At 35.2% G+C, this 25,815-nt stretch overlaps 1 protein-coding gene across 1 annotated transcript in view; it reads left to right on the plus strand.

Annotated features, from left to right (window-relative positions):
• Positions 1 to 17,610, plus strand: part of LOC111055574 (protein unc-13 homolog B) — a 785,525-nt gene extending 767,915 nt beyond the window's left edge. Inside the window, exons 41-47 of the mRNA XM_039435489.1 lie at positions 199 to 359; positions 1,812 to 1,939; positions 4,148 to 4,279; positions 6,864 to 7,124; positions 10,419 to 10,632; positions 13,814 to 13,936; positions 17,356 to 17,610. Coding sequence (XP_039291423.1) covers positions 199 to 359; positions 1,812 to 1,939; positions 4,148 to 4,279; positions 6,864 to 7,124; positions 10,419 to 10,632; positions 13,814 to 13,936; positions 17,356 to 17,408 — 1,072 coding nt within the window. The 3' untranslated portion in view covers positions 17,409 to 17,610. The remainder of the gene's footprint in view (positions 1 to 198; positions 360 to 1,811; positions 1,940 to 4,147; positions 4,280 to 6,863; positions 7,125 to 10,418; positions 10,633 to 13,813; positions 13,937 to 17,355) is intronic.
• The last annotated feature ends 8,205 nt before the right edge of the window (positions 17,611 to 25,815 follow it).

The following is a 25,815-nucleotide window of genomic DNA, read 5'->3' on the forward strand; positions in this document are numbered from 1 at the left end:
ACTGTATCAAATCCAATTGATGATTCCCTATCAAATCCAATCAATTACTCTGTATCAAACCTGATCGATCTTTCTGTATCAAATTCAATCCATCATTCTGTATCAAACCTGATAGATTCTGTATCAAAACCAATTGATCATTGTGTATCAAATCTGATCGATCATCCTGTATTGAATTCAATTGATGGAATGTTGCAGCCTGGAGCCGCGTATCACGGTGAGCGTGAGGGAGCTGGGTGATCTGTTGCTGGCAGTGAAAGGTGGTGGGGGTGCCGGGGCACTCAATCAACCCTCTCAACGCAACGCGGTGGCTGCTGAGGCTGATGAGGTGCTCAGGCCACTCATGGACTTGTTAGATGGTGAGTGGCTAGGTCAGGTTGGGTTAAGCCACGTCAGGTTAGGTTACACCCAACTATACAAACCTCAGTATGGCCATTGACTGTCACGCTTTTGATTGGCTACCTCGATCACATGGTATCGATATCATCAATTGACTCAACCGCCATTAAGATTGCAAACAAGATTTATAATCCTATCATATTGCATTGAAAATGTTGAACTCATCACTTCTTTTGCCGATTGGAAACACATTTTGAACTTAGATGAGTTCGGTATAGCGTTTTGAAAGGGAAGTAGATTATAGGCCCACTTTGATATAGACCAATAATAGTTATTTGTATATCTAGAGTGAAAAGTACAACTTTTTCTCCCTGTGGGAAAAAGTTTGAAGCCTGAGGCGAAGCCAAGGGCAACAATTTTCCTGAGGAAGAAAATGTATTTTTTGCTCGTGATGTACACAACATTTTTCCTCCATCTACATTTTTTTATAGAAACTGCAAATAATATCATTTTAATAACTTATGTATTGGTGACAATGTTTCCTAACAACATAACCTAAAATCTGAAACCTAAAAACCGGTCGTCTGATTGGCACTGCTGATTGCGCTATCTATCGGCAAAAGTTGTAACAATTATATCAGCTGGGCGTCTACCTAAAATGGCTGTCTCAAGATCACGCGGTTCAGATTTGAATTGCAGATCAAAAATATTTGTTGGCTGGTATTTTGAATAGAATAAAATATTTTTAAAATTGTATAAATTTTTATTGTCTACTAATATTGAGAATATAATATCATACAAACATATATTTCATGAGTTGATCAAATTTCTGGTTGTGGTATTGAATTCAGTTGACTCAATGACAGACACCTCTATCATGCTTTCTCATCTGAGCTTAGACCTTCTAACCTATTACAATGTAAGTTTTAAAATAGAGATGCTTCCCATGTTATTTGAATGAAGTCACTTTTCCTCCCTAGGGAGTTTTTCTGTTTTTTACTACCGAGAGCGAAAAAGTGACACTTTAGTATTATGTTTTAGGGAGTAAAGTAAGTACTTTAGACAGTAGGTGGAGGGAAAGATAATTTTAAAACACTCTGTTGTATATCGATACTTTTTCACTGTTAAAATTGAACTTTAATTTTAAAAAACTTTTGAAGTGAAAATGCACTTACATTGGTGGTGACGATCGTTTCGACCTGTTGTTGGTCATCATCAGACTGTTTGATGATGATCGACAACAGGTCGAAACGATCGTCACTATACAAAAAGTAAGTGCATTTTCACATCAAAAGTTTTTTAAAATTAAAGTTTAAAACACTTATAATAAGCTTGAAACATCAATTTTTCTCTACTCTGGCTACTTGCGGGCCACTACCAGAACTTTCGTGGACCACTTATTGCGGAACACTGCTATATATATATATATAATCATTGTTCCTTCTGAATTTGTGTTTTATTGTGTATTTCAGGCTCCCTGTCATTGTACGCACAATCATGCGAAAAGACTGTTCTGAAAAGACTGCTGAAGGAGCTCTGGAAAATAGTGATGAGAATACTAGAGAAAGCCGTTGTTCTTCCGCCCATGACTGATAAGAGTGTAAGTGAAGAGTAAAATATTACTCCATAAATATTACTAGAAGCTGATCTCTATGGTGAGTGATTTTAGGTGTGATTTGGGAATGTCTATGAATTTGTGTATTGAGTTTAACAAAAACAATATTTATTGAAAACTAAAATTTTATACAAAGGTTCTTTCAATGTATCGGTGTGCCTTTGAGTCAAGCTTTCAATTTCCCTCTCGGATGTTCACAATTGATAGATAAATAGAATCTTGTCTGCTGAATAGAAACTTTTCATTGTAAATTCACGTTTAAAACGTAAACTTTAATCTTAGATTCAATTGACATTAGTTCTATTTCCAGTATCGGCTTGGTTGTAATTTGGAAGTTAAATTCAAAGTTGAGACGTGTATAACAGTTTTTTATTCATCATGCATACAAGAATAATAATAATAAACCGAATTTGTGAGAGGTTCTATATGAGCATTTGTAATGTAGGCTGTGTTTCTATGATAGATTTTAACTCTGCTAGGTCCCAAACATTCTGATTTGTAACCTTATCATCGTCATAATGAATAATTATCATTTGTTCTGAGAAGATACACATTGTGATTAACTCTGATTCAACTCATAATAAATCTGATTCAATATCCATTGTTGGTTCTTGAAATGTAATGACCAATAATATCTTAAATTTCTATATTCAGCATGAAAGTATATATTTCCATGATATACTAATTCATTTTTGTAATCGAGATCGAATATTCTGGTTGTTTATCATATTTCTAGCAACGATTTGGGGGTTGGAAAAGGATGGAGCTATCTGGTTTGTTCAATGACAGACAAGGTCAGCTATAAATGTTTATCAGATGTTGACCATATAACGTGAACGGTAGTCAGTCTACCCCACTTTTATAATCTCAGCAGAGCAGAAATTTCTGCATCTTTGAAAATCCTTGTATCCTTCTTCGCTTTCCTCAGCAGAGTGTAAAAATTTTAAATTTTTACTCATTCTTTCCATATTCCCAGACAAATCTCAGCCATGGAATGGATCGCCTATATTTCAATATAATCTATTCTTCCAAATGTCTCTTGAATTATTGGATGAGGACAATAATTTATCTATCACTAGCTTACCCGGCGAATTCATACCGCCAAAAAGTCAATGTATCTCATGTCGCACTTGACGTTATTTGGTGATCATGAAATTTATCTGACAATCAATATTTTCATTCACATCTCAATACAGTACGGACTTCCTGTGTGCTTAGTCATGCAGCATTTATTATTCCGAAAATGTATTCTTCTCAATCAATTGGTAGTAATATCCATCAGTAAAGTGTTAAATCAAATGAAAATTGATGGGTTAAATCAGTGTTTCAAAGATGAATTTAATGTTTTCATAGTTGTTGATTGTCAATAGATGGTCCAGGAAATATGCGATATACGATGAATTACACAGAATTCTATATTCTTTTCATCTTCCATTTTAGGATGAATATAAGCTAAGCTGAATTGAGAAAAAAGTAAATTAGTCCCTCATTCTTCAGTTATTAATGAATGCAATATGAACAATTCAAGTCCCTCATTCTCTTCCATGAGGTGAATGATTTTTTCCAGTTTCTCAATTATAGGGGAGTGATAAATATTTGTATAGGTATTCTAAGGAATGATTATTTATCTATTTATTCACAATGGAGACAACGGGTTTCCTCAAATATGTCTCATTTACAATAAAAATCTTACAAATTCAAATGATAAAAAAAATACAAATTAGAGAAATACTTATGCAAAAAGAAATAATACAGATAACAAAAATTATCTACAACTGGTACCAATCAACTATACTAACTTCAACTCTACCGTTTTAATACCAGTAAACAATTTATCACAGAGTGACATGTTTATTACAGCTGGTAAGTTCAGATGCTAAATCATATTATCACAACATGATCTTGAATCATGATCATCTTTCTGTTCTTCGGTAGCCGCTCGGCCGAAAATTTCGAAAACATAGGTCTTTAAAATGGATTAATAAATAATTATTATCAGTCCCCCTATTAAATTTTTTTGTCAGAAACCATACCCAGTATTCACACAACATCACACAACATATAACCAAAGTTTCATGCCGTTCTGTCAAGTAGTTTTCGAGTCTATAGGGAACAAACAAACTAGCACATAAACAGACATTCATTTATATAAATATAGATATAGATTATTAATTTAATCAATTCTTTTTACAGATGATTCTGAAAAATCTGACCGACAACGCGAAAAATCTGGCAGCCAACGCCAAAATAGAAGATATGTCAAGACTGATCAAAAACCATATGGTGGGGAAACAGGATGTGAAGAATGCATTAAGTGGTGTGATGGTGAGTTCATACAATTCTTGAAATAATAATGAATTCATGAGGAGTCAAATTCAACTATTTTTGCTGATTGGATTGAGTTGACATAACATTATAGGTAGTAGATTCTAACCTATTATATTAAGCGAGCAATTTCTGTATTTATGGTTATGTATGTCCAACGAATCTTGAAAACAGCTCCAACGATTTTCACGAAATTTGGAACATAGTAGGTTTATGAAATAAAGATTCGATTGCACTAGGTCTCATCCCTGGGAAAACCCGCTGCAGGACATGAAAAGGATAATAATTATTCATCCTTGGAAAAACACATGATATTTCCGTCGTCTGTCGATGTGAGTGCCTGTGTGGAAGAGAGACAGAATTATGTTCAGCTGTTCAATTATTTGCAATCAATCAGCTTATTCACGAGAAATATTCATCTAGAAATTTTAATCAATTTGATCAAAATAATCTGATTTGTTGACATGACATGGTATATCATTCTAAATAAGAGTATATCATAATTTTCAAAGTTAATCATTATTTTACAGTTCCTAGTTATCAGTGAGTGTTATTTTTTTATTTAATGTGGGATGTAAGCAATCTAAATGAGAACTTATCTTATTATGTTTGGACTGGAAATTGGACCTGAATGCAAGTGTAGGCTATGGAACATAACCTACTTTTTGGAATATTTATAGTGTATAAATCAAAATTCGGAGAAGAAACAGTTTTAGGCTGTGCCTGTAAGTCCTTCCCCAATCATTTCAAAGAATTGTGTTCTGTTTATCAATAAATAAATAACGAGCGAAGCTCAGTGCCCCGATATTAAGTTTATAAGGAGTAACGTTCAAGATGTTATTTCAAAAGTTCTCGACGGAGAATTTAGAATTTATTCATACCTTCTTCAAACGTGCGGTTGTTTGGAGTAGACATAACGCCATAGGTAGAAGATTCTAAGAGTTCATAAGGAGCTACGTTTGAGAAGTTATTTCAAAAGTTCTCGGGGAAGAATTTCGAATCTATTCATACCTTCCCAATCTGTTTTTTAAATTTCAGAAATTGCAAATTTATTGTCCTGATAAATTTTAGATCATATTGTGATCCCCTAGTTTTTTGAGATCGTTCAAAGACTTGTTTGCAGGCCGTTATGCTCGAAAGCAGTCTAAACTGAGTTGAAATTAATCTGAAATTTAATCAAGCTATGGTTGCATTCATTTCAGGGCCGGTTTCCGAGCTTGGGATCCAGCTAGCTCTAGACTTTGAACAGCTGGAGTAAGAAAATATTGTCTTTCCGAAACGGGGCGTAGTCGCAGTTTTTATGATTATCTTACTTATTTTCTATAATTGGAAACGTTTTTCCTTGACGGAATAAAACATTCCTAACTAAATCGAAATAGCTGAAACTCTACACTATTTTCTCTTTATTTTATTTTTTGTTCAGTTTTTTAGTTTTTTCGAAATTTAGTTCAAACGCGGACTGCGATTACCCACCGTTTCGGAAAGCCAATTGCTGTTTGAAGTCTAGAACTTAGCTAAATCCCGAGCTCGGAAACCGACCCTTAATGTTTCCTAATCAAACCAGCTATTGGTTTAATGCAACGCGGATAAATGCGGTCATAATCATAACTCAGTTCAGCGCTAAACGTAGATAGTGTATATTGTCCTTAATGGGGCATTCCCATGTCTTTCAGCTTGTTTCTTACTTGAGAGTTTTACAATATTCACAATATAGCTGTAGTCGATGAGATTTTTACTTTCAAATTCAACTTCTGAGGTTCATATTATACACCTTCTATGTTTAACTCTTAGGCTTAGTTGCATTTACTGTTATGTGTATCATTCAAGACTTACACCAAAAGCTGATCCATCTCCGTTTTGACCGAGCCAAATTTATCTTCTGCGGGTTTAACAGTTTAACATCCTTCACATCAACGCCGATACTCAATGAGCAATTGAAGATTTTCTGCAGAGCTGACAGTCTGAGCTGAGTTGAAATTAATATAACAGATAATCTGGACTGAAGAAATGCAGTGAATTCCTATGTGGAATTTTGAATCAAGAGAACTTGACAAATGCAATTGAAAATCATGCCAATTATTATCAGAGTCCTGAAACTATTATCATAGAGACGCAATAGTATAAGTAAATATCCCATGGTATAGGGCGTTTATGTCGCAACTTTTACTGTTATCTCAAGCCCATAGTCCACGTAGTTCTTTCCCGTGAAGCTCTATGACGCTGGTAGTCTCTGATATTGTGCCTTTCATACACTCTTACCCGGTCAAACAGTAAAAATCGACAACAATCGACTGTAATCGGCTTGAGATAACAGTAAAAGTTGCGACATAAACGCCCTATACCATGGGATATCTACTTACGCTATTGTTTCTCTATATACTTCCTCAGATCTCTCATACCTTTTTATCAAGCTCTGTTCATTTGTTCAAGTATCTTTCCACTCTATCTTTTCAAGAGGATTGTTTCTCCATTTACTTCATACTTTCAATTTTCTTATTCAATTTCTTATTTTATTTATTTTAGTTTCTTATTCAATTTTCATTTCTGTTTGTTGTGTTTCTTCTCTCAAACTTGGATTTTACAGACCACTGACACACTCAGTTCAAGCAGTCAACTCAGTAGCAGTGCAGCAAGCGTTGCCACAAGCTGCAAGACAAGTGGTGCAACAGGTTGCAAGACTACTGTTGCAACAAGTTGCAAGGCAAATGGTGCGACCAAAGTATTGTTGACTCGCACATTGGTTGCAACACTGCGTTTTGCTAATAGGAGGCGCAGCAGACAGGAGCAATTCTCCATTAATCTAGTTCAACCTTGTAGCTTGCAAACTGACCGTCGATCGTTTTATGTATGTAGTTTTTCTTTTCGAGGATTCTTTTCTTTTTGGGACTGTTTTCATAACCTGAAAGAGATTTCATTATTTTTGTTCGTTTATTTCATGATTTTCTGTATCTGTACTGTCGTTTTATACAGAGTGAGTCATATGTTTGGGAACCCTTCAATAAGTTGGAGACTGTTGTTCATATTATAATTATGTAACTTTCAGGATGAGTTTTTGGTCAGATACTCTACCTTTTGACGTACAACTGAATTTCGAACCCTCATAAGGGTTTTAAATCGAATATTTCAGATGTTAACACCCATTGTGTGGTACATCATTTCAAATGCCTTTTCAAACCAAGAAAGATGACATCAATTGAAATGTTCTATGATACTTGTATCCGAAATGGCGGCTGATTGAATTTTTAGTTTTCAAAGAAATAATTGATGAAAATCAATCAGCCGCCATTTTTTATAGAAGTACAATAGAACATTTTTTTATTGATGTTATGTATCTCGTTTTGAAAAGGCCTTCAAAATTATGTACCCCAAATTGGTGTTAACATTTGTAATATTCGAGTAACAATTCCTAAATCACCCCCTTATGAGGGTTGAAATTGTACGTCAAAAGGTGGAGTATTTGACCAATAACGTATCCTGAATGTAACAGTATTATATCTATAACAGTCTCCAACTCATTGAAGGGTTCCCATACATATGACATACTCTGTATATAGCAACACTCTTCACAAATTTCACAGTATTCTATGAGAATTGAATTTCAACATTCGAATATTTTCTTCTTTTGTCTTCATTCTATTTGAACTGTTGATATTAATTACAATAGATTCTGTTATTATCTTATACTTTCATAACAGTACTTACAATTTTGTTGCTTTTCGGACGCGTTTCGTGACACTGAACCACATCTTCAGCGAACAAGGAGTAGCAAGGAGTCACTAGAATACTCTATTATCTAGCTACTCCTTGTACGCTGAAGATGTGTAGTGTAGGTATGTACGAAACGTGTCCGACAATCAAGAAAATCATGAGTACTGTTGTACAAATGTAAGATTATTAGGTAATTTATTATAATTCAAATAATTACTCTTTTCACTGATGAAATGAAAATATTCTTCATCATGCTCTTTTCCTATTCGCTATTCATTCTTGTGTTCTGTTACTTTTGATTAATTCAATGGCCTTTTGCAGATGCACCACTATCGCATGTGGGATGTGGGAGCGATTATTTTCCATCTGTGGTACCAAAAACGCAACGCATATGGCAGGCATGGGAATACATTGGCAGGCATGGCAGTGGCTCTGATACTCTCACATGGCGTTGCGCGCTGCAGTTTGCGATTATTTTTCTTGCAATTGTCGTACCACTGGTTTGAGCACTACGCTTCCCCTAGCTTCTGTACCACAATCGCAGTCACTGTGACTTTGAAAACAGCTGTACGATAAAAACATCTGATAGAAACACCCAAGTATGATACAAACATCTGAAAACTGTTGCACCATTGTGCGTTTTCTCGAATGTAGTGTGAAACGTATGATGTATGATGAAAACGGTAGGGGCCAAGAAATGTGGCCAGCAATCTAGACTGCGTCATTGCTACCAACCGAGGTTTTCAGCACCTTTTGGCAATTTATGAAACTTATTCGTTAAAAACAGATGATTGACAATGTCTCATGCAATCATGTAATTGTTCTTGGACAAATAAAAATATTCTATTCTATTCTATTCTATTGGATATAGAATGACGTCAGCTACACCGGAAATTTAACACAAACATGCGCGTGACACTTACCATCTTCTTCTATATACCGTGGTGTAAAAGACTCTATGCGTTAGTCATACTGTTCAGTGGTATGTCGGTCATATGTATACATCCCGCATGCGATAGTGGCTCGTCTGCAACCGGCCTAACGCAGAGAGACTTTCACACTGCATTCGAGAAAACGCGCATTAGTGCAACAGTTATCAGATGTTTGTATCATACCCTGATGTTTCTATCAGGTACTTTTATCATACAGCTGTTTTTAAAGTCACAGCGACTGTGATTGTGGTACAGAAACTAGGGTGCTTCAAACCGTAGTGCTCAAACCAGTGGTACTTCGATCGCAGGTAAAATTAAGCTTGCTGAAGGTTTCTACCACAGCGCGCAACTTCTTGTGGAAGTATCAGTGCCACTGCCATGCCTGCCAATGCATTCCATATGCTCTGGGTTTGTGGTACCACAGAAGGAAAATGGTAGCTCCCACATCCCACATGCGATAGTGGTTCGTCTGCAACCTGCCTTATCGTCCACTCAAGCTTTGTTTCTATTTTCAACAGTTATTCCATTCTTTTCTATTATCATTTGGTTCATTTCAATTTATTTTGTTTTGGTTTCACTCCTTTCCTATTTACTACTGAAGTTTGGTGTTTGCTTGATCAGTCAGATTCCATGAGATATTGGTTGGCTTGTTTGGGTTTTTATCAGTGTTAATAAATAATTTATGTTCTCCTGTTTCACCATAATTTTTTTCTGTGTATGATTTTTGTGTTAAATATTTTTTGCATCATTTTTCTGTTTCTCTAAAGTTTCCTTGTCTTTTTTGCTGATTATCTTTTCTTCGGTTTGAGTTTGTACAATTTTTTTTTTTAACTTTGTTAGATTTCTGTTCTTCTCTGGGAAAATGTTGTATTCTGCTACCCCTGTAACAAAATAATGTCGGGGAACCGAGCTTCGCTCTGAAGTGTAGAAGCACAGAAAAATGTTAAGGAAAGATTGAGTATAGTTTTATATTTATTTATTCATGTTATCAGTCGTACAATTATTTTTACAGTTATATGAGGAGGCACAACATGCTTATGCCCAAAACTGTCATGACTAGTTGGCACCTTGAAAATTGCTTGATCCCCCCTCCACACGTCGCAGGAGTGTAAGTCGTGCCAACTGGTGCTCTTTAGGTGACAAGTAGTCAGGGTGACACCTTGACGCCAGCGTGCAAGGTGTCATGTTGACGTGAGCCATCCCCGTCTACTTGTCTCCTTTCTAAGGTGGTGACAGCTAGTCGGGGGGACACTCTGACGCGAGGGTGCGAGGTGTCAAATTGTCGTTTACGGTCATAACTAGTTGGCACCTCTGGTCCAGTAGGTGACAAGTAGTCGGGGGAAAACTTGACGACAATGGTATATTTTTACGAGGGTACAAGTAGTCGCCTATGGCTAAAATGACCAGGTGTTAGCTAGTCGGGGTGACACGTAGACGGCGACCCGGTCCACAGTATAACAGTATAACCGGTATTTCAAATGTATCTCTTGAATTCGCAGGAGGTCGAGAAGAACCTATCGCCCAAACAGTGCGCCGTCCTTGAAGTGGCCCTTGACACGATCAAACAGTACTTCCATGCCGGAGGCAATGGTCTCAAAAAGAACTTCCTCGAAAAAAGTGCAGAGCTGCAGTCGTTGCGCTACGCGTTGTCACTTTACACGCAAACTACAGACACGCTCATCAAGACATTTGTTCAGTCGCAGACTAACGAAGGTAGGTGTGAACAGACACAATTGCTCGTATGTGTTTCATTCCCGTTGTGTTCGAATAAGTGTCAAGTGGATGGTCTCGTTCTATCTATTGTATGTGTCACATATTAGCTTATCTGTCCATTCTTGTGTGTATGGATACGTACATTTGTATTACTCATTCATTCATAACCGCGTGTCTTATTCATTCATTAGCTTTTCCCCTCTCTGTGAATATGGTGAGGAGCGAAGCATGAACCACATCATTACGGAGTGTTCTTTGTCAAGATTCCAGGGAGGGCTACAGAAATTGCATGTAGCAGATGACGAGGCCAAATCTCTCTCTGGCTCAAAAACTTGAAACTACTTGTATGAATTGTTTAATTATCTTCATCTCTTTCTATTATTATTTGTCTCTGCCACTGTATCCATTCGACATATATATTAGCTTCTTCTTTCACAAAAACACACAATGGAGTTAACGATTGATACAGAATCAACATATAATTTTTTATTCTCTCTTTCCTTCGTCCTGGTACCCCCAGAAGAAGGGAGTTTATTATATAAAATATAACAAACAAAAATGAAAAATATACTTATAAAAAGAAATCTTACAAACAGAAAATGAAGAATAATAAACAAAGCAAGAATGACAAATGATGAGAGAATCAGTGGAAAATTTCAAAAATTATAAACCAGACGAAATATGAATTCTTCAAAACCTCCTAAAAAAGGTTTGACTGGAGGAGTCAAGTTTTACATTCTATTAAAAGAAACAGAAATAGTACATTGATATAATTAATCAGTGTAACAATTTTTTCTATCATTCATGTGCTTTGTAAATACCTTGTGCTATATTTTGTTCGTGTTTCTCGATGTTGAAAATGTTTGCATGATTGGAAAAAAGGATGAATTATTTATCTTTTATGTGTTGTGTGGAAAAAATCTTGGATGTTCGTTCGCTGTCTTTATGTTGGCTTGAATGATAATTTGGTGTATTCTATATCAAGTATCAATATTATCCTGTATCTGTTTTTCATGACTGCGAATTCTCTCCTAAGATTCGCATTGCTTTCTACTGATGAAAATATAATTGATATTCATATACAGTTTGATATCTTATCCGTCAAGTCGTGAACTCCAAAATTTGATCGAATATATTCTCCAAAAATCTCCTGAATATATTGCAATGTAACTGATTGAGAAATACAAATGGGATATGGTCATTGAACAATATCCATTTCGAGTCTTATTTCGGATCCAGTATTACTTGAACGTTTTGATAAACCTTTAAACGTGGAATTCTTTGTTCCAAGCCTTCTTGAAGGTTTTACTAAAGATTTTCCCCATAATTGATATAGTCATTGAATTATGAATAGAAGGAATTCAATGATAGGATTCTCAACATTATATCATACATGATAATAATGATGAATTCATATAATATTATAGAGTAATATCTTATTATACTGAAAACTGAATTTCATGTACCGATTCTATACTGATCAAAAAAAAAAAAACCAGAAATACAGAATTTTTTATGTCTTCAAGAAAAAGGAAAATAAAAAATGAGAAATCGTATTCCAATCAGTCATAATTGGAAATGAGTCTGTCTATTATGATAATTGGAATAGAAATTTTATTTCTGTCCTCCAAAATACAACATTTGATTTGAACAGAGAAATAGACAGTAAATTAGTTATTATATCGCTTGCCATTCTATAAAATCTTTATTATATTACATAAAATGTTATTATTTTTGTAAATAGGAAGTCCAAGATCTAAGTGTTGCATTGGTGTTTTCTTGAATCTGTGTTCTCTATCTTTATATATATGTTCTCATGGATGTGTATTTCTCTCTCTCTCCTATTTTTCTCGCACTCTCCTGCTTCACTCCTTGTTCGTTATTCTCACACAATTATTTCACACCGTTACTTATTTGATTTCAATGTTTGTGTTGCCTGCTTGTTGTTTATTTTCGTGTTACAACTCAATTAAATTAATTATTTCTCTGTGTTATTTTTATTCCTTTCTCATCAATCATATTTTACGTTTTCATCCCTCCCCTTTTCCGTGTTTTCCATCCTTTTTCTCTTCTCTTCTATCCACTTTCCCTTATCTTCATTCGATCTGTTTTTTTTTCGTTTGTCATCATTTCTCTCCATTTTTCATCTCACTCTCTCCTGTAATCCTTTTAAACTTCTTCCGCCCATTCTAAATTCAACTGTTTATTACACTATTTCGTATTCGATTTTCATTTCTACCGTTCACCGATCATCTTTCCTCCTTCGTTTCCACTTCTTCTCCAAATCCATTCATATAATTCTCCTTTCTATCTATTTCTCTCTATTCTACTCTCTCCTATTCAACTCTTCTTCCACCGATTTCCCTGCTCTTCCATCTTCTCTTCTTCTTTTTTTCCTTCACCAACACTTTAACCTGTTTCTCTGCTTATTCTGCCTTCTCTTCAACTCTGTAATCATCCATTCTCCTATCTCCTTTCCTATTTTTGTCTCTCCTTCATATTTTATTTTCTTGTACTGATGTTCTCCTGGTCCTCTTTCCGCCCTTCACCATCATCTGATACTTTTGCTTCTCCTCCTCAACCTTACCCTCCTATCTTCTTCTAATTTCCTTTCCTTTTTTGTCTTTCTCCCTCATATTTTCTCCTTGTTGTTCTTGTCCTGCTTGTTCACCTCGTCCTCTTTTCTCTCTTCCTTCTTCTATTCCTCCTCTTCCACCTCCTCCTCCTCTCAATTCTCCATCTTCTGGTTCTTCTCCTTCTCCTCCTCAATATAACCCTCCTATCTTCTTCTCATTTCCTCTCCTTTCTCCTCTCTTCTTCTTTGTCTCTCTTCACTTCATATTTTCTTCTTGTTGTTATTGTCCTGCTTGTTCTCTTGGTCCTCTTCTCTTCCTTCTCACCCTTCTACTCCTCCTCCATCACATCCTCCTCCCCCTCCAACATCACCATCCCATCTTCTCCTCCCCCTCATCCTATTACTCCTCCTTCCCATCCTCCTCCTCCTACTCCTCCTCCTACTTCTCCTCCTCCTTCTTCTTCTCCTCTTCCGTCTCCTTCACAATCTCCACTTCCTATCTTCATCTGGTATATCCCATTCACCCTACTATTGTGTTGTGTTGTTCTATCCCTGCTTGCGTTGCCTGCTTGCCCATGCCTTGTCTCTTCTCCTTGCAATCTGCAGTTCCTCTGAACAGCGAGAAGACATTCAGACAGAGATCGATGTCGAGTGAACGAGAGGATGACTCCGTGGAGGGGGGGCTAGAGGAGCCCCTCAAAGCCAAGAAGCGACGCGAATCCAGTCAAGGTACTCTTTCACTCACTCACCCTCCATCACACCGGGTCCTATAGCTTAGCCTATCAGCGGAAAGCCACCACACTTCAAAACTACCCGTTCAAAAGCATCCAACATCTTTTAAAATGCATCTTTCCATAAGCAACAGATGCTCTTTAGTATCTTCTCAAAAGCAGCTTGTTGCATCCGAAAAGATACACATAGAGCTTTTCAAGAATGTATCTTTCGATAAGCAACAGATGCTCTTTCGTATCTTCTCAGAAGCAGCTTATTGCATCCGAAGCGATACACAAGGAGCTTTCCTGAAATGTATCTTTCCATAAGCAACAGGTGCTCTTTTGTATCTTCTCAAAAGCAACGTGTTGCATCCGAAAAGCCTCCATGATTACAAACACAAGGAGCTTTTTGGAAATGTATCTTTCTATAAGCAACAGATGCTCTTTTGTATCTTCTCAGAAGCAACTTGTTGCATCCGAAAAGATACACAAGGATCTCTCCAGAAATGTATCTTTCCATAAACAATAGATGCTCTTTTGTATCTTCTCAGAAGCAACTTGTTGCATCCGAAAAGATACACAAGGAGCTCTCTAGAAATGTAACTTTCCATAAGCAACAGATGCTCTTTCGTATCTTCTCAGAAGCAACTTGTTGCATTCGAAAAGATACACAAGGAGCTTCCTGGAATGTATCTTCCTATAAACAATAGATGCTCTTTTGTATCTCCTCAAAATCAACGCGTTGCATCCGAAAAGCCTCCATGTTTACAAACACAAGGAGCTTTTTAGAAATGTATCTTTCTATAAGCAACATAATTATTATGCTCTTTCGTATCTTCTCAGAAGCAACTTGTTGCATCCGAAAAGATACACAAGGAGATTTTCAAGAATTTATCTTTCGATAGGCAACAGATGCTCTTTTGTATCTTCTCAGAAGCAACTTGTAGCATCCGAAAAGATACACAAGGATCTTTCCAGAAATGTATCTTTCCATAAGCAACAGATGCTCTTTTGTATCTTCTCAAAAGTAACGTGTTGCATCCGAAAAGATACACAAGGAGCTTTTTTGAGTTACGTCCTTTTGCACAACACAGCCTATCAGCTGACATTCTTTCAACATGTTCTTTCCATTGTTGGTGATACGTTGCAACTTTCTCATTCATGGAGAATCTCTGTGTCTAGCGAGCTCTATCTAGGGATCTAGCGTCTCTGGAGTCTAATGTTTCTGCAAAGCCGTGAATATTTCCCAGTGAACCATACCTTGCCAATATGCCAATTCAAACTGACGGAGGCAAAGCTACGGGTCGCCTACTGTACACTGATCTACACTGATTCAAAAGCTGCATAGCCTATTCACTATGGTTGGATCCACGTTATAAAGTCTGTGGTAATAATAGAACTACAGAGTTTCCGATTCTCTTTTATCACTGTCTTCTGTAGTATAAAGCAATGATTCAATTTGTTCGAGTCAATATAATGAAGTGTCAATTTTTGATTTTTGATGATAATGATATCATCTCAAATACGCTAAATTCTATCCGCCAAGATAATAAATTCTATCAAAATTCCATATCACATTTTCAATAATTTGGATAAAATTCCTTCTTCGTTCGTAATTGATCGATAGCTAACAAACGATTTGACAACAGTGCGGAGGTAGAAAATGATAGAGCTATCTGTTTTGTTCAAATACGCTTCATTTTATTTGTCAATGAAATGAGTTTTCTATATCACATTTTTTCAATTTGGATAGAATATCCTTAGCTAATAAACGATTTGACAACAGTACAGCTTTAGAAAACGATAGAGCTATCTGCTTCGTTCAAATACGCTATATTTTATTTGCAAGGAAATAAATTTTCTATATAAAATTTTTATAATTTGGATGAAATATTTTCTTTGTTCGTTATTAATCCATAGTTAACAAACGATTTGACAACAGTGCAAAGGTAGAAAACTGTAGAGCTATCTACTTTGTTCAAATACGCATTTTTTATTTGTCAATGAAATAAGTTTTCTATATCACATTTTTTCAATTTGGATAAAATATCCTTAGCTAATAAACGAGTTGACAACAGTACGGAGGTAGAAAACGATAGAGCTATCTCTTTCGTTCAAATACGCTTTATTTTATCTGTGAATGAAATACATTTTCTATATATCATTTTTATAATTTGGATAAAATATTTTCTTTTTATCAACAAACGATTTGACAACAGTGTGGAGGTAGGAAAAGATAGAGCTATCCGCTTTTTTCAATGACAGACAAGAATAATTGCGAACCGATGTTAATCATGCTGATTTTATAACGTGGATCTTACTATTATCTCATTCCAAAAATTTCACCTGGCTCCCGTTTTACGACAGTCTCACAGTTTCACAAAGTCACTAGTGAATTTCAATAGACTTGTTACTTTATCTATTTCTTAAGCCCCACACACACATCGATTTTTGTTCGAACAATATTTTGTGCATATACATAATACGGAGTGAGTCATAAGTATGGAAACCCGTCAATAAGTTATAGATGTAATACTGTAACTTCCAGGATAATTTATTGGTCGAATACTCTACCTTTAGACGTACAACGGGATTTCAACCCCTCATAAGGGGGTGACTCAGGGGTTTTAACTCGAATATTTCAGATGTTAACACCCATTGTGTGGTACATCATTTTCAATGCCTTTTCAAACCAAGAAAGATGGCATCAATAAAAATGTTCTATGATACTTCTATCCGAAATGGCGGCTGATTGAAGTTTCAAATAAATACTTAAATTTCAATCAGCAATGACTTAAGATGACTTGGGGGTTGTAACTAGAATATTTTAAATGCACCCTTTGTGTGGTACATCATTTCAAAGGCCTTATTATAACAAGAAAGATGACATCAATAAAAATGTTCTATGCTACTTGTATCCAAAATGGCGGCTGATTGAAGTTTCAAGTAAAAACGTAAATTTAAATCAGCTATCATTTTGGATACAGATATCATAGAGTATTTCCATTCATGCCATCTTTCTTGTTTTGAAGAGGCCTTTTAAATGATGTATCACACAATGGGGTTTACATTTTGAATATTCGAGTTACAATCCCTGATTCACCCCCTTATGAGGGGTTGAAATTCTGTTGCACGTTAAAAGGTTGAGTACTCGACCAATAACTTATCCGTAAAGTTACAGTATTATGTCTACAACTGTTTTCAACTTATTGAAGGGTTCCCATACCTATGACTCACTCTTAAGCAGAACGTGAGTAGATTGATTTGCTTCCTATTGACCTCCATACTCAATATTTGATATTCTATCATTATAAATAACAGTTCTCTTATATTATTATTCACAGTTCCCTTGAAATTGTATATTTTGTAGGTATAATGCTAATCTCTATTTTTCTTCTTCCTATCGATTTCATTCTTTCTTATCTCTTTCTACAGATATTCAATTAATGGACGGTAAATATATGGAAAATTCTCCACTTGTAGTGTAGGCCTAGTCATTTTCTGCTTCCACTAGTTTGAATAATTCCAATACCTCTTAATAACTAAAATTTGAGAAGTGGGAGAGAGCCACAGCTTGGTGTCAGTGTCGTGGTCCAGTTGAATGGGAATATTATCCCCATGAGTTTAAATGGGGCTGTTTCCACTCAGGTATGAATAGTCCCATATCAGAACTCATGGGAAATATATTTTCACTGAACCGAATACGGACACTGATACGTGGGAATCCAGATACGATATCTTTCAGCTTATTTGCAATATCTTGAATAGTCGAACAATAATTTGTCATAATTATGTAGCACGTCACAGACCGGCTGCCTGAAGGTCCGATTCCTCAGTGACTACAGTTAACTATATAGTAACTAATAATTACTAAAGTCACGCTGTATTAACTGCTATAAGCTGTTATAGCTTCTACAGCTGGCATAATATAGATACAATTGATATACAGTGAGCCTAGTCACTACCTCCGTAAACAAAGCCGTATTGCATTCGTGTGACGTCAGCACAGGTAGGGCTCCTACACCAATAAAAATTCGTTGATTTCAGCTGATCCATATGAGCTAGTATTTTTATTGGTGTAGGAGCCCTACCTATGCTGACGTCACACGAATGCACTACGGCTTTCTTTATGAGGTAGTGGCCTAGTTGACTACAGCAGTAGTAAGAATACAGTCGGATACAGTATTGTACTGTATTCTACTGTCTGAATCACAGTAGAATACGTTGCTTGGAATTGGACCTTCTGAAAAACACATTTTTGTAGTTCTTTTTCCACTTTCGAGAATATTTGAATAATCTCATCATCACCTTCCTGCATCTGAATTATTCAATCTCATAATTTCCTTTTTTTAGCAAAGTTCCTACAACTCCTGAATAGATTTCTAAACACAGATGCACTTTATGCCTTTCCAATATTCTCTTCCAATTCATAACAATTTTAATTGTATGTATTAATAATTTTTGCTACCAAAATCTTCTTCTTATTAGCAAAGTTTCTATAACTCCTGAATCGATTCCCAAATACCGATGCACTTTATGCTTTTTCAATATAATCTTCTAATTCATCACAATTTTTATTGTATTCATCGATAATTAGATTCTGTTTCATAGTTTTGAGTGCTGATTTAATAATAGTAATATTATAATTCTCGCAACGAATGATCCAAAAGTTTTTACTTTCTTTGCAACCTCAACAATATATTCCACTTTCTTTGAAAAAGGATGGTGAAAGTATACTACTTTGAATGACCTCCCAAATCATATGACTTCTTCATCAAACTACACATTTTTATATCCTTTTATTACTACATCAAACATTTTTCTTATTCCCAGAATGATGAATCTAGATTCCAGAATGCTATTTGGATTATGATTGACACCGTTGTATTCAAAACTTTATCCTAAAAAACCATAATAATATTCTATTATCATTCTTCTCAAAAATTTTTTCATGTCATACAGAATATTACCAATAACATACTCTCATAGAATAACTTTTTTCGAATCATAAATAATGAATCTAATCTTGTCAATTGAACCAAACCTACATTGAATTCACCCAATCAATGATTATTTTCAATTCACAAATAAATTAGTTTCTTGAAAAAAGATAAAAATCATCCACAAAATTCTCAAAACACATTATCACAAGAAGCCTAACTCACACTGTGAATACAATATTCAACTGCATTTTGTAAGAGTGAGTATTTTATCAATCATTATTGCTTGTTGAGTATTTTTTTATCTGTTCGTCTTGGAGTTATTAGGATGGCATCAATACCATTCAACTTGATAGATTATTCTGTGTTTTTGCATGATCATTTTGAATTTAATCCTCTATTGATTGCAATGATGCATCACATTATCATTTTGTGAAATGTGTTCTACCACGTTTGGTATGAATGTCACAGTCTTCAATATTAATTCACAAGTTTTGTTTATTTCTTCTATTGTCCCGTTTGCAATGTTTGATTGTTGTTTTTCTTGAAATACATGTGTGTTGTTTTTGTTATGGTATCTATGTGGGCTATTTTGTTCGAAACAAAAACAGGTGAGTATTTTACAAAGGAATACAAGCTGTCCAGTTGCATAGTTCATCATGAAATACTTCTTCTCTGATTATTGCCATGCATGAAATCCTACAATGCACAAGAATTGTCAAATGATAAAAACAGGTTTTTCGTCACACCCAAATTTTTTCCGCCATTTTGAATCCAACTTCTTTTTTTAATTGGAAGGTGGCCGATTTACTTGAAATACAGCATATAAATTCTTAATCACCGAGGATTCTTATAGGCCTATTTTGAATTCTTCTAGATTTCATCACGTCAAGTTTTAAGAAAGACCCTTGCGAAGCACGGGTTACCTGCTAGTTTTTAATAAAATCAGGATTGATGGATGACTTCAGCTGTGATTTTTGTTCAGAACAACTACATAAATCTATAGAATCACTTCTTTCATTGCAAAATGTTGTTAATGTGTATATTATTAAAATAGTTATTTGTGCAACTAGTGCGCAAAGTGACAGTTTGCTGCATCGAAAGAAACGTTTACGCCCGAGCCGTAGGCGAGGGCGGAATGGTTTTCTTGAGTGCAGCAAACGAACTTTGCGCACGTATTTCACATTAAATTTTTCCTACAGTTACCATTGAATATGAAAAGTGGGTAATTATGGGTAAAATTGCCTGAATAATGTAGTAGTGTTTGAATGGCGGGGGGCAGCTGTGTGGTGTGTGCTGTGGTGGCACTGTGCTGTCGTTGTCCTTGGTTATAATATCTACTTAATAATTAGCGCGTTGTGCTCCGTTGCACCTCTGCTCACTATAGCAGCCACAGCAGTCACTGTTACCAACTTCATTTTGATTTTGCTGCACTGGTGCTCCATATAACCTACTAACTATTTTGCGTTGTCATGCTGCAAATCTGGAGTACGCAAAGTACTCACTTTGCGCACTAGTGCGGAAAAGTAATTCTTTGCAGCCTGCAATCAGTGCACAAATGGTCACTTTTCAGGGTATCTGTAGGAAAAAGCTTTTTTCCAGCTCATGATAACCATTGCTTGACATGGTTACAAATAGACGTTATTTTTCAATATAATCTTCTAATTCTACTGTTTTGAGTGCTGATTTAATAATAGTAATATTATAATTCTCACAACGAATGATCCAAAAGTTTTTACTTTCTTTGCAACCTCAACAATATATTCCACTTTTTTGAAAAAGGATGGTGAAAGTATACTACTTTGAATGACCTCCAAATCATATGACTTCTTCATCAAACTACACATTTTTATATCCTTTTATTACTACATCAAACATTTTTCTTATTCCCAGAATGATGAATCTAGATTCCAGAATCCTATTTGGATTATGATTGACACCGTTGTATTCAAAACTTTATCCTAAAAAACCATAATAATATTCTATTATCATTCTTCTCAAAAATTTTTTCATGTCATACAGAGTATTACCAATAACATACTCTCATAGAATAACTTTTTTCGAATCATAAATAATGAATCTAATCTTGTCAATTGAACCAAACCTACATTGAATTCACCCAATCAATGATTATTTTCAATCCACAAATAAATTAGTTTTTCGAAAAAAGATAAAAATCATCCACAAAATTCTCAAAACACATTATCACAAGAAGCCTAACTCACACTGTGAATACAATATTCAACTGCATTTTGTAAGAGTGAGTATTTCATCAATCATTATTGCTTGTTGAGTATTTTTTTATCTGTTTGTCTTGGAGTTATTAGGATGGCATCAATACCATTCAACTGATAGATTATTCTGTGTTTTTGCATGATCATTTTGAATTTAATCCTCTATTGATTGCAATGATGCATCACATTATCATTTTGTGAAATGTGTTCTACCACGTTTGGTATGAATGTCACAGTCTTCAATATTAATTCACAAGTTTTGTTTATTTCTTCTATTGTCCCGTTTGCAATGTTTGATTGTTGTTTTCTTGAAATACATGTGTGTTGTTTTTGTTATGGTATCTATGTGGGCTATTTTGTTCGAAACAAAAACAGGTGAGTATTTTACAAAGGAATACAAGCTGTCCAGTTGCATAGTTCATCATGAAATACTTCTTCTCTGATTATTGCCATGCATGAAATCCTACAATGCACAAGAATTGTCAAATGATAAAAACAGGTTTTTCGTCACACCCAAATTTTTTCCGCCATTTTGAATCCAACTTCTTTTTTAATTGGAAGGTGGCCGATTTACTTGAAATACAGCATATAAATTCTTAATCAACCGAGGATTCTTATAGGCCTATTTTGAATTCTTCTAGATTTCATCACGTCAAGTTTTAAGAAAGACCCTTGCGAAGCACGGGTTACCTGCTAGTTTTTAATAAAATCAGGATTGATGGATGACTTCAGCTGTGATTTTTGTTCAGAACAACTACATAAATCTATAGAATCACTTCTTTCATTGCAAAATGTTGTTAATGTGTATATTATTAAAATAGTTATTTGTGCAACTAGTGCGCAAAGTGACAGTTTGCTGCATCGAAAGAAACGTTTACGCCCGAGCCGTAGGCGAGGGCGGAATGGTTTCTTGAGTGCAGCAAACGAACTTTGCGCACGTATTTCACATTAAATTTTTCCTACAGTTACCATTGAATATGAAAAGTGGGTAATTATGGGTAAAATTGCCTGAATAATGTAGTAGTGTTTGAATGGCGGGGGGCAGCTGTGTGGTGTGTGCTGTGGTGGCACTGTGCTGTCGTTGTCCTTGGTTATAATATCTACTTAATAATTAGCGCGTTGTGCTCCGTTGCACCTCTGCTCACTATAGCAGCCACAGCAGTCACTGTTACCAACTTCATTTTGATTTTGCTGCACTGGTGCTCCATATAACCTACTAACTATTTTGCGTTGTCATGCTGCAAATCTGGAGTACGCAAAGTACTCACTTGCGCACTAGTGCGGAAAAGTATTCTTTGCAGCCTGCAATCAGTGCACAAATGGTCACTTTTCAGGGTATCTGTAGGAAAAAGCTTTTTTCCAGCTCATGATAACCATTGCTTGACATGGTTGCAAATAGACGTTATTTTTCAATATTAATTATATTATATTATTAATTTAGTGATTGAAAATAAAAACTGAAAGATGTCTTCATTGAGCAAACATAACAGCTGTTTTGAGTTGTGCAGTAGCACAGATTACTGCAATTCCTACTTTAGATCAAACACACAATTTTCCCCAGCATAAAGTAGTGAATTATTCTTTTATGTAGCAGAGTTTGATGTATTTACTCAATCACTAGTCACTGATTTTGTTTGAGACGTATTTTAGAGAGCTGATAGCTACCAAATACGAGTGATGAACTTGAGCAAGTGATGAGTTGAGGAAGAACTATGAGGTTTCTTTTAATGTAAATCGACCTCTATTGATGAAGATTTTCATAAAATATGTGCAATTTCAATAAATAATGATTTATTAATCAGAGAAATTCATCTATAGAATTATAAACACGTTTTTTATCCAGGAAATGAAAATTTTATATGAGCTTATATAAGAGGTATTTAATAAGAATGGGGATTTTTTTTGTATTGGCTTATCAAAAAACATGAAATAGAGCAAATGAACAATATGATGAAGTAAAATTGAGCTTTGTAGATTAAAGATTGATTAAATATTTGGATACTAAATACTGCAGTTTGATAGATTTTGAGAGTTTCTACTGTGCAAGTGATAGAGCTGTACGGCAAACTATGAAAATTCTGAAGAGAGCTGTAGCAGGAAAAGAGGGTGTGAGAGCTGACGCGCAGGCACCCGTCTTTTATGTTCAGAGCTATAGTGAGAAATGCAGTATCCAGCTATACTGGATATAAGAGCGCAAAAGGTTAAAATAAAACATTGATTGCTGTTCAGTAATTCAAAATATTATAAAGGAAAGAATCGCCTTATACATGGGCGGGATAGGAAAAACATGAGTAACGCCTCATCACGTCTGAACTACTGAACTGATTTCCATGATTTCATATCTCAATTTTTTGAATGTGAATTTTTGATTTAGAAATTTCAGAATCAGGATCACGAATAGATTCCAACCTTAAAGTGTTTTATTGTGAATTGGGTAACGAGTGGATTTTGAATTATCAATTCGAAGCTCAGGTTTTGCAGGCCGAACACAGCAATGTCTCCCGGCTACATAGGCCAAAAAATTTATTGACTATCTTCGGATGTTTCTCTTTTTTGGCCCATTAGTACATTTATGCATGTATAATTTTTTTTTTTTTTCATTAGAATTAACTACTTAAGTATTCACTCGTGTATTAATAATAGCGTGTTTGTCTTGTTTGTCTGCGTATAAAAATATGAACATCACTTTCAACTCTTGTATTATTTGAAGGTAATTTAGCTGCTATCTGTAACTACTTCTTTCAAATTCCAAATCATTCAATCAAATTGAAAACAATATAGACGAATATAATGTATGATTCATGGATAATGGATTTTTTAATAACACACTTTCATTATACACACTGAGATTCCAATGAACACATGAATTCTTGAATTGATAGATAACAAGTTTTTAACCTTACGGCAGTCGCGCTGTTGTAAAAAGTACAAGTGGTGGTGTCAGTGAATGAATCACCTAAGTATTCCAAAACTCTCTCCCCATCACTCCACTGAGTTGCAGTATCAACCGAGCAATGGTTCAGTCTTCAGGTGCCATTTAGTCGCGACAGTGTATAAGTATGATAGGGAAAGACTGTACACGGGGACTATAAACGAACCAATAACACAGAATTGATGGCTTTGCTTGGTGTTTCTTATTGGGCTACGAAATGGTAATCATCCAAATGTTTTTAGGCGTGAAGTAATCTAATAAGATGAAAATAGTAATTATACAATTAATTAATATGTTTTGACAGTAAACATAGTACATAACACTTGGAAAATTGAATGTTGTAAAAATTACAACACGCGACTGCTCGTGTGATTGAGTAGTGAGTACCAGACTACCGGAAGGTTAATTAGACAAAGCCAGCAAAAACCTATTCTTTCAGATGTGTTCGAGCCATGCAATGTTCTCAAATAACGTCACCAAATTTCTGTATCAAATTCTGTCTCGAAATCACTCATCATAATATGATCATATTGTAACCGCCCCAGATGGAGGTAGAGAGATCTCTGAATTCTAAAGGACGAGTCATGAGACTTGATTAACAACAAAAATTGTATTACCTAATGAATTTCTCATTTATTATACTACTTGAAATTATGTGAAGACGAAATATGCAGTAAACTTTATCAAAATATTATTCCTACAGAAACTACCTGCCAATAAGATTCTACCAACTTCATGAATCTTACTACAACAAAATGGTTACTAATATTAGTAACTCGGTCAGTTGAATTTTTTTATAAAGAGCTAGAATTTTGATACTCACCCACGCATCTATTACTCCCATTGATAATCCCAGAACACAGGACACTCATGATGCCGGAAAAATAACTCAACTTTTTGCAATATTATTTTTGATCTTCTCCGTAACTCGGTTGTTTAACGACTGGACCCCTCTCCACGTCAGTGTGCCAGAAGGTCTAACGGCTGTTCATGGAAGAGTCGGTTATGGGGTACTAGCCAGGTCTGGCTAGTTAATTTTATATTATTTGCATACATGAGAAAAGTCCAGAACCAATTTCTCCATGCAAAACTTCCTTGTGCTAGATACAGAGTAGCCCAAAAACGTCGTATTTTCTGTTCATTTCCCAGTTTTCAGCTATTTCCGCCAAAACCGTTGATCGGACAGAAAAATTTCCTCTAGTCTTTTTTTTAGATCAAAATATTCTGAAAAAATGAGATCATTGGGAGCTCTCTATCTCTAATGAATACTGAGTTATAATTTTCCAAAAATGAGTCACCAAAAATCAATTTTGGTGAACTTAAGTTTTTGACAACAATTTTTTCCGATTGTTATCATTTAGATGTATAATTCAAAATCCCTTAGGCGTATTTTTGTGCTCTACAGTCTGAGATCAGGTAGAGCGCTTTATCTCATATACATTTCAAGGTACACCTGACAACAATGCTCCTTGTATTGTGAAAAACACTTAATTTTTAGCTTCAACCATCATCACCAACTAAATTGTCGTCACATTGATATTTCGCACAATGATATAAGCTGATGAGATTATGTTCTATGAGAATCACCCATTAGATGCACTTCATTTCAGTATTTCCAAGATAAGAGGAAGGCATAAGGACACCTCAAGGATCAAAATTGCAAACATTCATAGCTTGTGACATAATGCTCATCGTACTGCACTTAATTCTTTTCAACTCGTCAAGGCGGTTCGAAATCATGCATCATAAAATGAAATTGTAGGTCGGAAAATGGAAATTTTATTGTTGA

Source organism: Nilaparvata lugens, chromosome 9 (genome assembly GCF_014356525.2).
Source record: "Nilaparvata lugens isolate BPH chromosome 9, ASM1435652v1, whole genome shotgun sequence".
Lineage (NCBI taxonomy): Eukaryota > Metazoa > Arthropoda > Insecta > Hemiptera > Delphacidae > Nilaparvata > Nilaparvata lugens.